Source organism: Asterias amurensis, chromosome 7 (assembly GCF_032118995.1).
Source record: "Asterias amurensis chromosome 7, ASM3211899v1".
NCBI classification, from domain to species: Eukaryota; Metazoa; Echinodermata; class Asteroidea; order Forcipulatida; family Asteriidae; genus Asterias; species Asterias amurensis.
In genome coordinates this window covers 22,191,371-22,206,560 of record NC_092654.1, presented here as the reverse complement: position 1 = coordinate 22,206,560, position 15,190 = coordinate 22,191,371, and the positions used below count along the sequence as shown (strand labels likewise).

Here is a 15,190-nt window from a genome sequence, read left to right as displayed (position 1 = left end):
AACGCCTCTCATCAGCGAACTGCAAGTATTCTTTATAAATTGAAGTTGCTAAAAGGAATGCAATTCGGTGAATTAAAATAACTACGTAAACAAGACTGGGTACTCCAAGTCAGCTATAGTTGGTTACAATGATATTATGTAAATTGCACATAGCACATTATGTCCTTGCCAACCAACATGGTATGTACGCATGCGCCAATGTAGTTTGCATAATTTCATGAGGACATGCATTGTGACGGAAGTGTCATGTAGTGCTCAGTGTAAAAATTACGCTTTGGACACTCCGCGAAGTTATCTACGGACGGCGCTATAATACGATCTTAGCTTTGGACTCATAATAAGCGGGGTTGGTTTCTTCTGCTGACACAGAAGTCAAGTGCACCTATATTGGTAAGAATTAAATCATTCCGTACACAGTAATCAACATATTTTACTCTTTAACCTAAACTATTAAGCACAATGAACACAAACTACTGTGACAGTCATATGCCTAACTCTTTCTAATGGCTGTCAAAATAGACAACAACAAGATTATAGTCATCATGGTGTTTTGTTGGTTGTTTTTAAAATTAAATGCACGATTATAGTGCATCATCGTTTCCTGAACAAACGACAATGGCAGCATGGTGCCATTTGAAAGGATTTTGTTTCCTCACAGATTTCATCTACAGCAATATTGTGCTCGTTTATAAAACCATTGCAGCGTTATTGCACATCACTTGAGGGAATTTCCATTCTCAGTCTAGCATGTCTAGTGTGCAGTAAATAGCGGAGGTCTCGAAACAGCCACGGCACCACAGCAATTCACCACAGCAATCGCTGTGGGTGCCCTTATCAAAAAACCGTCAATACTAATTCAAATTGTCATCATGTGCCCTTCGTTTTAGGGGAAATTGCCGTGCCCTTTTGAAAACAACCTAGAAATCTAAATCACGGACTCCTTTCGTTTGCACGAAAGGAGTCCGTGTTTATATAATATAGGGCCGGAGAAAAGGCATTTTTTTTTACAACCCAATTATTTTTGGTGCAATTCGATTAGTAATCACCCACTGCACTGTTCCCCTTTCTCGTTTCAAAACCCTCTCTGATGAATCTGCTTATTACAACCAACCTCTTTCTGGTAAACAACATTTTGCTGTGCTAAGGTGTTTTGTGCTTAATTTAAGCAGCTCTGTATGAAGCCCCGTTGGTGCTACTTGACAAGTACATTTTATAATATGTTTCACTGAATGAGATGTTTTCACAGCACTGCCACTTATTATCTTGCGGCCGCCACTTATTATATTGCGGCCGCCACTTATTATCTTGCGGCCGAAACTTACCAAGTTGTGGCCGCCACTTAGTATCTTGCGGCTGCCACTTATTATATTATGTCTGCAACTTATTATCTTGCAGGGGCAACTTATTATCTTGCGGCCGCAATTATCTTGCGACCGCCACTTTTTATCTTGCGGCCGCCACTTAGTAAGTTGCGGCCGCCACTTAGTAAGTTGCGACCGCCTCTTAGTAAGTTGCGGTTGCCACTTATTATCTTATTATCCGCATTATATATTTATCTATATAGTATAAAGAGATCATGGGAGTAACCTATTTTATGTCGTTTCCCCCACTGCAGTTCACCATGGTTATCATCGCAGCAGCAGCAATAGCAACAGCAGTAACAGCTGCAGGGGCAGGCATCATCACGTATGGCCCTGCTGCAATAGGCTTTACAAAAGCAGGAATCGTCGCAGGCTCGACTGCAGCAGGTATGATGTCAGCTGCAGCTGTCGCTAATGGTGGTGGTGTTGCAGCAGGGGGGCTTGTTGCAGCCCTTCAATCCGTGGGTGCAGCTGGGATTGGCGCGGCTGGTTATGCTGTTACAGCAGGTATCGGAGCTGTCTCCGGGTATCTGTTCGGCAGGTAGAGTCTTTCATACACCTACATCTCAACAGTGCATGGATTCATCGTAACGTGTGGAACAGATGTGCTATTAAATTATAATACATATCAACTTGTTTGATCTCACGAGAAATTGCTACTTCAACAACACTTAACCTGAACTGGGGCCAAATTTCATAGAGCTGCTTAAGCACAAAGTTTTGCTTAAGCGAAAAAATCCTTGCTTAGTAAAATCAGGTTACCGGCCAAGACTCCACTCAATTGTTATGCTAAGTAAACAACAGCTAAATACTAGTCAAAAGCAATGTATATGGCATGAATTTTGGCCAGTAACATGTGTAAAACAAGCGAGCTATTTTCGTGCTTAAGCAAATTTTTTGCTTAAGCGACTCTATGAAATTGGCCCCTGGCTATCAACATTAAGAACCATACGTGGACATTCTTATCAGATAAATTGTAATTCTGTTATTCAGTCTGCGTTTTAAAGCACACCTGTTGCTAGTTTTGTATTCTGGTTGGCCGTTGCCAGGGGAATTTTGTCCACTGGAGATTCTGTTCCCTATTATGAGAAGGAAGATGATTGATTCAAAAGAGGGCGCTATCACAAAATGTAGTTTGTAGACAGTTTGCCATAAAATGGGGGTGGGGGTGGGGGGGGGGGGGTGGTGGGGACACAGAATCTCCTGCCACACAGGAACACAGTCAGGGATGGGGTTAATTATGTCCCTCTTTTGGTCACTTATTTCACAGTTCCTTGAGGGATACACATGCTAGTTATCGACTGAATTGCCAGTCCATTCTACAGATAATACTTTCCAATAACTTTAAAAAAAGAAACAGAAAGAAATTAAAAAAACTACTTGAATAAATAAATTAACTAATGGTTGTTAAAGTGTCATATTAAAGGGTCTGGGTACTTTTAGTAGGCTCAAAACAAATCAGGAATCTTATGCATAGAAACTTACTTGGCAACTGGCAACTGTTAGAGCGCTGCAGATGATATGTATACAAAATTGTGACAAAATTAATGATATAACATTGGAATCTGAGAAAGACTTCAGCCATCTGAAAGCACACATGCAACAGTGGTGTTTTTTCTTTCACCAATCGATGACAAGTTGAGTCCAGATTTTCACAGATTTGTTATTTTATGCATTGGGTTGGGATACATCAAGTGAGGATATAACTGCTTTGACAATATTACCAAAGGTGTCCAGTGTCTTTAAGAAAAATTGCATGTCTTAGAAGTATTTAAATTGCTGTATTCATTTATTGATCTGTTATTCCAATGGAAATTATTGATGTTTAGTAATACCAAAGTAGCATGAGTAGAATAATATCATATACATTTAATTGTCACAAATCACAACAAATTGTTGCTACTTTTCGTTTGCCTGCACAATCCAACACAAACTACGCTGTTGTTACTAATAGTTAGAACATCTTTCTACAGAAAGATACAAATTAGAGCTTTAAATAGATGCGCAAGAACCGTTAACGACAGGCAGAATTTCAAAATGTTGTTAATCAATCACTAATAAAAACGAAAGTGAATCCTATTTCTTGTTCTTTGTTCGTTTGAATAATAATGTTTTTCTTTGTCTGTGATTCTGTACTTTTGTGCATGGGCATGTCTTGAAATAATGGAAATAATCGTTATAGGACAAGTAATTTTGTGACACGATGACCGTGTTCTTCATTTTACTGATCGGAGCTAGATGCAACATCATACTTTATAACGTTCGGTAGGCATATGGAAAGGAATGTTTAGCATTACAAAACAGCATGTTTTGACCTTTCGTCAAGTGTACAAGAACGCAGTTTACAATGCATTCATGCACGTAAACCATGTAGATGTACATTGTACATGTTAGTTCAGACCGCTCTGATATTTTGGGGGTTGAACAAAGATAAGATAAGATAAAAAAAGTTGACTTTATTATCCCACACTGGGGAAATTAAAGAAGTTTTAAAGAAAAAACTAATGTAGCGACAGCCATGGGATCACTTTTGATTTCAGATGTCGAATAATAAACCACAAAAGAACAGAAACTGACTGGGTAAATTTAAATAATTTGGGGTCCGTTGAACAAAGACAAAATAACTGAAATAAGAGACACTGACATGCCAAACTGTACATTTGGGGCTGAGCAAAGACAGTTTACTAGAGCGGAATTTGAACCACTCCTAAATTTACGACACAACATGGGAAGCGGCAGGAGAGGGATCACCTCAGAATTCAGAGAGCCTCAGAATTAGAATTTGAGGTCTCGAAATCAAGCATCCTGAAAAGCACACAATTTCGTGTGACAAGGGTGTTTTTCTTTCATTATTATCTCGCAACTTCGACGACCAATTGAGCTCAAATTTTCACATGCTTGTTATTTGTTGAGATACACCAAGTGATGGTCTTTGAAAATTACCAAAAGTGTCCAGTTTTTGTTTAAAGCCATTGGACACTTCCGGTAAACAGCATTGTCCAAACGCCCACACTTCGTGTATCACAACTAATATATAAAATAACAAACCTGTGAAAATTTAGGCTCAATCGGTCATCGGGGTTGGGAGAAAATAACGGGAAAACACACCCTTGTTTCCGCAAGTTTCGTCGTGTCATGACATGTGTTTAAAATAAATCCGTAATTCTTGATATATCGAGAATTGGTAATTAATTGTTTTAATGTTTTCTCACAAAGTAAAGCATTTCATGGAATAATATTTTAAGGGAAGTCTTTCACCATTACCTTCTGTAAACCCTGTTAGTTATTTGCAAATCTGTGATACTTTTTTCTTGTTCCGAAAGTGTCCAATGGCTTTAAGTATATGCAACTTTTTTTTCCTTCAGATATTAATAATTAACCACAAGGTTGTTTGAGCTCTGTATTAGGTCACACAATGTTTGACGTAGCTGAACTTTCATATCATATCAAAAACATTTGCACAATAATGCTCAACGGATTTGGTTAAGTTTACCAAATGTCGATGTATTTCTCATCAACGAATTTCCCGCCAGTGACGCTCATAAGGGCATTGTGACGAAAGCGGCACTCCAATTCGTCTCGTAGTCTACCTTGTGGACATTCATTGACGGTCGCCACATTTAATGCTGAAAGTGAACCAATTTGGTAAGAATATTTATTTCATATCTAGGCTTTGAGGCATTCTATTCTACTACCGCGGTCCGCGGAGTAGATTTATCGGAATTCGGGATACTTCTCAGTTCTGAGAAAAAATATTTATTTCGCACATTCATTTAATTAAGTTTATATGACAGTCAAAATAGACAGAACATCAGCAAACTTTAATCATCGAAAATGCTATCAAATAAAAAATTAAAAACTAAAACCGCACAATAAATTGCGCGCACCCTTTGTTTCCTATACTGTCAAAGGGATGGTGCCATACTTTAAATGAAATTAAGTATCTGTTTTTCCATGGAGTTAAGTTTAGCCTTAATCATTCAGATTTCATCTAACATATTTCTGATCGCTCAAAAGTCATGATTTTTTATAGTTATGGTGGACACTGTGCTGTTTGGTTTTAGTGTCTATACAGACAGATACCAAAACATAATTAGTAATAGTGTCATTTTGCTGTGTGCCCACCATTATTTCAATATGGCTTATTGCAGTGGCGCATTACGTCATTTCCGGGTATTTCCCTTTTCTTTACAGGCGGCATTGCTTGTCAATTCAGGGTATTTCGCTGTTCTTGTATGCCGTAATACAGAAAGCAGTTGTAGCCGTCCACATTGGATAAGAATTTTCTGGTAAGAGTTTTTCACAATTAACTATAACCAAAGCACATTTTTCTAAGTATGTGGCACTCACAATGGCCGTGAAAATACACAAAATATCAGCAAGATTTACTCTTTGAAAAAACATATAACACATTAAAATAGCCAAAATCGCCAATCACGCTGGTACTATAGTTGAATTATTGAATTTGTCCTGGGATAGGAGTTTGATGCCTTTGTGAAATCCTGTAATCAAACATTTTGTCGACTTCTTCATAATTATTATTTGAGCTCGGGTCAAAAACCACTGCAGTTGTATTTCACAATCGATTTAGGGTATTTCCCTTTTCTTGTTTGCGTATGAAGAGTAAAGAACTACACAATTTAGATTCAAACAATACTAAAGCAACTTCGATTAGCTTCACCGACATTACAACAAAATTGTTTAGGTTTTCAGAAACAGTTTTCTGGAAATGTTTCTCGAAAATTACCTAAGTCCAAGTTAAAATTTGTTCTCAGAAATCCATAATCAGTAAGCTCTCTGATTGAAATTAAATAGCGTTTTATATCCTGAACAGGTATAACATCTTTAACAGCACAGATGGTGTAAACCTATGACACCGACTCGTGTGGACTTTGAATTTTAAACAATGGGACTCTTGCCACACGTACAGTCTGGTCGTTTTTACACTCAAACTGTTAGTTAGGGATTTGATAACAATTTTGAACATTTTTGTCTACAGTATACATATCACTATACAGAGGTAACATCGCGTGTACCTTCTACCCAACTGATAGGCTTCAGCAGAGTGCACAGTAAGAGTTTATACTATTTGATCATTCCTCGAATTGAATTCCATTTTAGCAACAAACTGGTATCGTGCTCATCTTGCAGGACTACGTAATCATTACGTTCTCCATTATGTCTTAACATAATGTCATTGCAAAGCTTTGTTGAATGGAATTGTAAAAGAGAAAATATATATATATATGTATTTTTTTTTTATCCAGACAAAATAACAGTTTTAATTTATGTTGGCCCATTCATCGTATAAAGCAGAACCAATCTGCGTTTCAAAGTAAATCAAGAAAGTGTTCCACTTGTTTTTACTGCAGGAAACGTCAACTACAATCATGCGATGGTGGAGCATCTTTGCCTTATTCCTCGGCGCAATATCAGTGTTTTTTGCACCACACGACGTACTGGCACTGGGATGCCGAGGTGCAAACAGAACATCAGAGAATATAGAACACATAGAAATATTTCTTCTTGCGCTTTTTGTTGGTATTAACGCTTTTTACGACAAAAGGTCATTGGCATTAGGGGTTCCGGGTTTCATTTTTTCTTTCCTGGCGACGGGTGTTACGATTTCCGAACCTTGTGAAGCCATTACATGGACGTACCGTGGTTGCCTGCAACTTATACTTTGTTGTTCTTCGGTTATACATGTTTTTTTCGAGACAGCTTGGTACAATAATATGGAAAACGTTAAGGCGTAATTATTTGATTATGCTCCCTTTATTGTTGCAGAAACATTGAATGTCCACTTTTAAAGGCAGTGGACACTATTTGTAATTGTCAAAGACTAGCCTTCACAGTTTGTGTATCTCAACATATGCATAAAATAACAAACCTGTGAAAATTTGAGCTCAATCGGTCATCGAACTTGCGAGATAATAATGAAAGAATAAAAACCGTGTCACGCGAAGTTGTGTGCGTTTAGATGGTTGATTTCGAGACCTCAAGTTCTAAACTTGAGGTCTTGAAATCAAATTCGTGGAAAGTTACTTCTTTCTCGAAAACTATGGCACTTCAGAGGGAGCCGTTTCTCCCAATGTTTTATACTATCAACCTCTCCCCATTACTCGTTACCAAGGAAGGTTTCGTGCTAATAATTATTTTGAGTAATTACCATTAGTGTCCACTGCCTTTAAAGGGTCTGTGTTAAATATTGTTTAGTAATTACTCCGACTCTGAAAATTAATGGCAAGTGACGTACGTGGTTAGAAGTACAGCAGCTTTGGATAGTACAAACCATGTTTGAGAAACTGTTAACTGTGAAGTATTGCGGTTATTTATAAAACTCAAATTCTTACAACAATCCAAAACTTGTATCAGAAAAGTTTAATTCATCTAGAGACATTCAATGGGTAAAAACTCCCCTGCGGCTTATTGTGGACTGTTAGTTCGCTGTTAAAGTTAACACGATTGATGCCGTCGATTCCACCGTGATTTCACCAAAAGCTTGGAAGTGGTATTTTGTCAAAATAAAGCTTTTGTCACTAAAATATGTGTGTTGATGAGTGGAATATGAATAAACAATTAACTAATGTTAAACAAAATTAGTTTCCATGTTATTTACAAATTTGGAAAAAGCCCGACCCGAGAGGGCGCTGTTCGTGACGTCAATCGAGGCGCAATGAATCGCATGCAGTGTGACGCTTGGCGCAAGCTAAAAAACATGCCCTCAAATTTGAAACAATACCTTATTTGTTTTCACGTTAGGCAAATGCTCCTTTAGGTTCGTTACGTCGGATACCTTCTTTGACTTCCCCACTAGCTGGAAAAATTGTTGGGATGGCGTCATAATTTAGAAAAGAAAGTTTCTCTTCATGTCAAAATGTGTAGTGTATTCCGGATTCTCGAAGCACGACGGCTCGAAGTGTTTGCTGCACAGCGCTGGAAAAGACGTCGGACCGGACCACTTTGCGAACTGACCCCATCTTTAGTTGTTTTGCTGCATCCAGCAGCAATACACCTGGTCGACATTGCCGGAAAAAAAACGCAAGAAAAAAACTTTTTCGAAACGTGCAAACTCACGACTAGGACTTAAATGTACTTGCACGTGTGTTCGATCGAGGCAAAGTCTGCCTCGATTGACGTCACAAAAGGGGTAGGCGGAGTCACCCCCACACAACTTTTTTAACATATAAATCGTTTAAAATAATTACTCAACAAATTATTTAATTGTTCAGAAACATATACTCTAATGTTTGAAGAAGAAGACAAAATTATATTTGGACACTATTGGTAATTGTCAAAGACCAGTCTTCTCACTTGGTGTATCTCAACATATGCATAAAATAACAAACCTGTGAAAGTTTGAGCTCAACTTTGGTCGTCGAAGTTGCGAGATAATAATGAAAGAAAAAACAACCTTGTCACAAGAAGTTGTGTGCTTTCAGATGCTTGATTTCGAAACCTCAATCTATAAATCTGAGGTCTCGAAATCAAATTCGTGGAAAATTACTTTTCTCTAAAACTACGTCACTTCAGAGGGAGTCTGTTCTCACATTGTTTTAAACTATCAACCTCTCCCCATTACTCGTTACCAAGTAAGGTTTTATGCTAATAATTATTTTGAGTAATTACCAATAGTGTCCACTGCCTTGAAGTTCTGTATCCGTAGACGTTAGGACGCATTGAATCCATCCTTATAGATACACATTGTAGACGAGTTACTTTTGCAAATGCCCAGGAGTTCTGTGTTTCTAACAATTTCGTAAAGGTTATACATTTTATACCTGTGACTATGTGAATATTTTAAAGGTCTTATTTAGGCCTTCGGATGTTAACCATGTTAAAAGTATTTTGTGATTTTTGTACCGATTTGCTGTAAACCTTCTGTAACACATTGTTTTTAAAACTATTTTATATCGTGCATTCTACTTTCAAATGTCATAATAATAATCGGTGATGATTCATCTTGAAATTAATTTTGTATTTTAGTAATGACCATTATTTGGGCCTAGGCCTATACTTAAAAAAAACGTCGATAACGTCTCAGTACAAAATAAATAGTTGAACCGGAATTATTCATTTTATTTCATTCAATTTTATTTATTTAAGGTCAAACCAGAATACCTCTAACCAGAATACGTTATTAAGTACAACACCAGAACAAAAGCAAAACCACACCAATATGAAAACATTATTGTTAACCATTTTGAGAAGAAGACAACACTCTACCAACAGGAGTGTATTTATGGGCCAATTACAAATATTAGGCCTATGAAAATAATTACTTCATGACTAAAAGGAATCGAACCATGTCGACTACCGTAGGTAAAATTATAGACAGTGCATGCTTTCGGATTGTCAAAGACCACCAGTCCTAAGACCAGGGGTGGATTTCACAAAGAGTTAGGACTAGTCTTATATCGAGTTAGGACCAGTTATTCGTCCTAACTTAGGACTATCCATACAATTTGAATATCTCCTAGGACTAGTCCTAAGTTAGGACTAGTCCTAACTCTTTGTGAAATCGACCCCAGTATTATCATTTGATTATGTATAACAAAAACCTGTGAAAGTTTGGGCCAAATTGATCATCGGTGTTTGCAAGAAGATAATGAAAGCAAAAACCCACACCATTGTTGCATAGAATTGTGTTCTTCCAGATGCCTGAGAAATGCTTCATGGCTGAAGCCTTTTTCAAAGTCTTTATCGTTAATCTTGAATCGTTTTGCTCTTCTAAAATCATTGTCCTGAGGTAGATTGGAAGCTCCATCCCTCTCTTATAGCTGGCAGTGCTTCTCTTTGGAACCCTTGTAGATTTGTTGCAGTGACTGCAGCCATGGGTAGCCTGATCCCAAACCCCATCTACTCTTGGGAAAAGGCTATAGAGGTAGAAGTCAACTCTGTCCATTTAACTTTTGAAAGTAATTTGTGCATTCGGTGTTTTTTTCTTTCATTATTCTCTTGCAACTCGATGACAAATTCAGTCAAAATTTTCACAGATTTGTTATTTTATGCATACTTTGGGATACACCAAGTGAGAATGTTGGTCTTAGACAATTACCAAAGGTGTCCAGTGCCTCTAAAGGAACACGTTGCCTTGGACCGGTCGAGTTGGTCTTTGAAAAGCATTAAAAAATCGATATGGTTAGAAAGATGTTATAAAAGTAAAATACAATGATCTACACAAAATAAATGTGCCTCGAAATTGCGTGGTTTTCGTTTTACCTCGTCGACAAACACGGTCGGCCATTTATGGGAGTCAAAAATTTGACTCCCATAAATGGCCGACCGTGTTAATTCGCGACGTAAAATGAAAACCGTGCAATTTTGAGTGATACTTGTGTGGATCATTATATTCTACTTTGAAAACATCTTTCTAACCATATGCATTTCATACCAAACGGTTTCAAACACTTTTCATAGACCAACTCGTCCGATCCGAGGCAACGTGTTCCTTTAAGACAACTCAGTGCATTATCACCATTACAATGGTCTACAAACCAAACTTCAGTTCCAAAGTAAATATGCTTAACTAAACGGACCCTTGCCGAAGGAAACTTAGTATAAGCAATTTCCAGATGAACCACTTCGGGAATTAAGAACTACTTCCAGAGGAACGAATCCTACTGGAGGAGCCTGAAACTTGTCGTTTACTTGTTCCATAATATGAACCACTTCGGGAAGAACGACTTCCAGATGAACCACTTCGGGAAGAACTACTTCCAGATGAACCACTTCGGGAAGAACGACTTCCAGATGAACCACTTCGGGAAGAACTACTTCCAGAGGAACGAGTCGTACTGGAGGAGCCTGAAACATTTCGTTTACCTGTATAAAGAAACAGATACAACAAAAGCCTGATTATTAGTACCTAAGATAACAACCCTTCAGGCCTTCCTTCTGAAGCAAACCTCATTTTGACCTCATATTATTTTACCTTTTCATTTCCAGACATCTATTTCAATTCAAAAAGAGAATCAAAATAGCCATAACAACGAACAGTAAGAGGAGAATTGGAAATGTGGGCATAACCAGAATAGCCAAAGCTTGGGGTAGGTATGCCCAGACCAACAAAAATACAACATGGACTAGCATAAACATGTTATAAGTATAGTGAGAGTCGGTTCGATACTCAACTAAAGACAGAATAAACTCTATGTGAACTTACAGACACTAGACAACTTTGGTAATTGTCAAAGACCAGTCTTCTCACTTGGTGTGTCTCAACATATGCACAAAATAACAAACCTGTGAAAACTTGAACTCGATTGGTCGTCGAAGTTGCGAGATAATAGTGGGGAAAAAACCACCCTTGTCACACGAAGTTGGGTGCTTTCAGATGCTTGATTTCGGGACCTCAAAATCTAATTCTGAGGTCTCGAAATCAAATTCAAATATTTTAGTGGAAAATTACTTCTTTCTCGAAAACTACATTACTTCAGAGGGAGCCGTTTCTCACAATGTTTTATACTATCAACAGCTCTCCATCGATCGTTAACATGCAAGTTTGTAATGCTAACAATTATTTTGAGTAATTACAAAATTTCAATTTCAAGGCGCCATGCGCACTAGTCTTTTTTCGTGCGTGACATAATTAAATTATGGGTCGTACTTGACATAGTACTTGAGCTTTCACTAAAGGATGTTTTAACAATTTTGGAGCACACGCGTAGAATGAACACAAAAAATGCACAACTCATTGGCCTACGGGCGTTAGTTAATGTAATTAGCATAATTTTGATTAAATTATGAGAAGACTTACAGGTGTATCGAACAGACAGATATTTCCATGTTCCTGGACATGGGTGGCTAAATACTCCCGGCTTAGCCGCTACTGTGCACCATCTCTTCCCCTGGCACTTACTCTTCACGACCTATTAAAGAGACCAGAAAGAGAGAACAATTCCCTATAACAGTTATATTTATTGGTTTATTTCATAAAAACATTACAAAGGAATGAACAGTATGACAACCGATATGGTTGAATTGCACTAGAACATGCACAATATAAAAATGTCTTAAAGGGAAGGTACACGTTTGGTAATTACTCAAAACAAATATTAACTTAAAAACTGACTTGGTAACGAGCATTGGAGAGCTGTTGATAGTGTAAAACACTGTGCTGCTGCTACTGTTGCTGTTGCCTTTGCTGTTGCTTTGTTGTTGCTGCTTTGTTGTTGTTTATCAAACAAATGTTGTTTATTTGTTTGGTTATTTGAAACCTGGGAAGCGGCAGCAAAGGGGATGCAACTTTTTATTTCAAATATAAAGTGATATGCTACAAGTACAAGGGAAACTTACTTTTTTGTACACTGTTTAAAACTAAATGACAAAGATCGTATTTAATATTGTTAGTTGGTAGAAAAATAAGGGAAGAAAAAGGAGAAGGAACTTTACCTCAACGCTAGAACGGGCAATACAGTTCACATTTTTCACCCATAACGGATCTTTTGGACAAATGGCGTTACCATGGACACGGCCAAAGATAGCATTATCAATCGCAATATGATGACCAGATCTACAGTCGAGATTCAGGGTTTCCCCTTGACAAACGATTTTATTCTTCATTGAGGGATAATCACCTAAAAAATGAGAAAACATAAAGTTGTCAAAAATCTATTAAAAATAAATAAATAAATAAAAAATAAAACACATTCGATTTATATAGCACCTAATGAAACGTTATCCCTGTGCGCGCTTTACAAAGTATATTAAATAAATTCACAAGTTAAATTATTTACAAGTGACTTTAAATATCTTGTTCTAAGAATAACACAAAAAGCTAGGACTAAATTTGGGAACAAAAAAGTCACTTACATGTGTATCCAACGCTAAGATAGTTGGTCGGCCCGGAACAATAACCCCCAAAGAAGGCTTTGTTGGCTTTGATCTTGCACCATCTCTCCCCCTGGCACTTGACCCTTACCGCCTTGAGAGAGTTCTCAGTGACGCAGGCACCGCTCGCGTATGAACCGCATACATTGTCGTCTGGCTTGCGACCGTAGTTTGCTGATCTGATGTTGATGGCTGACGGAGCTGGGCAGTCAATGTTAAGCCACTGGCCCTTGCAAGCAGTTTTGATTATCACTGTGGTAAGAAGAAAACAAACAACAATCAAAAGTTGTTTTGCAGATTTTAAAGGCATTGGACACTAATGGTAATTACTCAAAATAATTTTAAGCATAAAACCTTTCTGGTGACAAGTATATAATAGGGAGAGGTTGACGGTATACAACATTGCGAGAAACAGCTTCCTTTGAAGTGCCATTGTTTTCGAGAAAGAAGTAATTTTAAATGAATTTGATTTCGAGACCTCAGATTTAGAACTTGAGGTCTCGAAATCAACCATCTAAACGCCCACAACTTCGTGTGACAAGGGTGTTTTTTTCTTTCATTATTATCTCGCAAGTTCGATGACCGATTGAGCTCAAATTTTCACAGGTTTGTTATTTTATGCATAACGTTGAGATTTACCAACTGTGAAGGCTAGTCTTTGACAATTACCAATAGTGTCCACTGCCTTTAAAAGTCTCCAATAGCACTACTTTTTTTAAGTTGTCTGTCAACAGTTTGTCTTTCAAATTTCAAAAGAGAAAACCCACAGTTTTCTTATTTGAATCCTTTTATACGAAAACTATAACCTGTGAAAATATTTCATCTCAAATGTGGTAGCGTTTTTGAGATAGTATTGCCGAAAATCTGGAGCGGTTATGTCCACGCAGGAAGAATTATCCGCAAGTAACGCTTCTCATACAGATTCAAATTTGTTGGGAAAAAAAGGTAATATATTTTTCCATAAAAATAGTACCTCGAAGTGGAAAGTTTCTAAAAGTACTTTATCTATCCAAAGCTCCTGTAGGCCTACTTCTTAAGTTATTGCCACTAATTTTCAGACACATGTTGGCAAACGAATACAGACCCTTTTAAGTATCGAACTGTTCGTAATGATAAACTAGATTCTGGTGTAAAATGTTTAAATATTGATGTTTAATTTGTTTTTTAAAACTATACCCCCCCCCCATGTCTTACCTCCCTCATCCCACGATTGGGCACAGCCAAACAAAGCCAGCAACACAGCAAAGGCGCTCGCGTAAACCATTTCTGTCTCTCTAAACACGGCACAACCTGTCGACGATTGCTTACCAAAATGCCTATTCAATTTGGTTTTATTGTAATCTTCAAGAGTGTGTCACCTACAACATGAGATTATTTACCATACGGCATCTGAAGTTTTGGGTTCTAAACCAGTCACAATATTGACCCATTGTATTTTGATTATGATACGATTGGAAATGAAACGGTACTTCAGAATGTACCGTCTGGACACTGGATGGTCATTGTTATCCCATCCCAGCTTCTGCGAGCATCACAACAAAAGTTTCCTACTTCAGAACAAACAAAATGATTGCGGTTTAAAGACACTGGACACCTTTGGTAGTTGTCAAAGACCAGTCTTCTCACTAGGTGTATCTCAACATATGCACAAAATAGCAAACCTGTGAAAAATTGAACTAAATTGGTCGTTGGAAATGCGAGAAAGTTATAATAGAATAAAAAAACACCCTTGTCACACGAAGTTATGTGCTTTCAGATGCTTGATTTCGAGACCTCAAAACCTAGAGGTCTCGAAATCAAATTCAAATATTTTAGTGAAAAATTACCTCTTTCTCAAAAACTACGCTAGGAGGGAGCCGTTTCTCACAATGGGTTATACTATCAACAGCCCTCCATTGATCGTTACCAAGTAAGTTTTTATGCTATAATTATTTTGAGAAACTACCAATAGTGTCCAGTGACTTTATGGTCCTGTTCTCAAATCTTCGGGAATGTGT

At 37.6% G+C, this 15,190-nt stretch overlaps 1 protein-coding gene and 1 long non-coding RNA gene across 2 annotated transcripts in view; one reads left to right on the top strand and one right to left on the bottom strand.

The window, feature by feature from the left end:
* The first annotated feature begins 4,620 nt into the window (after window positions 1-4,620).
* On the top strand, window positions 4,621-10,369 carry LOC139939691 (uncharacterized). Its single transcript, XR_011786342.1, has 4 exons — window positions 4,621-5,006; window positions 5,556-5,650; window positions 6,361-6,433; window positions 6,734-10,369. It is a non-coding gene; the product is annotated as an uncharacterized lncRNA (long non-coding RNA).
* A 2,952-nt stretch (window positions 10,370-13,321) lies between these two features.
* Window positions 13,322-15,190, bottom strand: part of LOC139939594 (uncharacterized) — a 43,204-nt gene continuing 41,335 nt past the window's right edge. Inside the window, exon 41 of the mRNA XM_071935612.1 lies at window positions 13,322-13,445. Within this exon, the coding sequence (XP_071791713.1) occupies window positions 13,409-13,445 (37 nt within the window). The 3' untranslated portion in view covers window positions 13,322-13,408. The remainder of the gene's footprint in view (window positions 13,446-15,190) is intronic.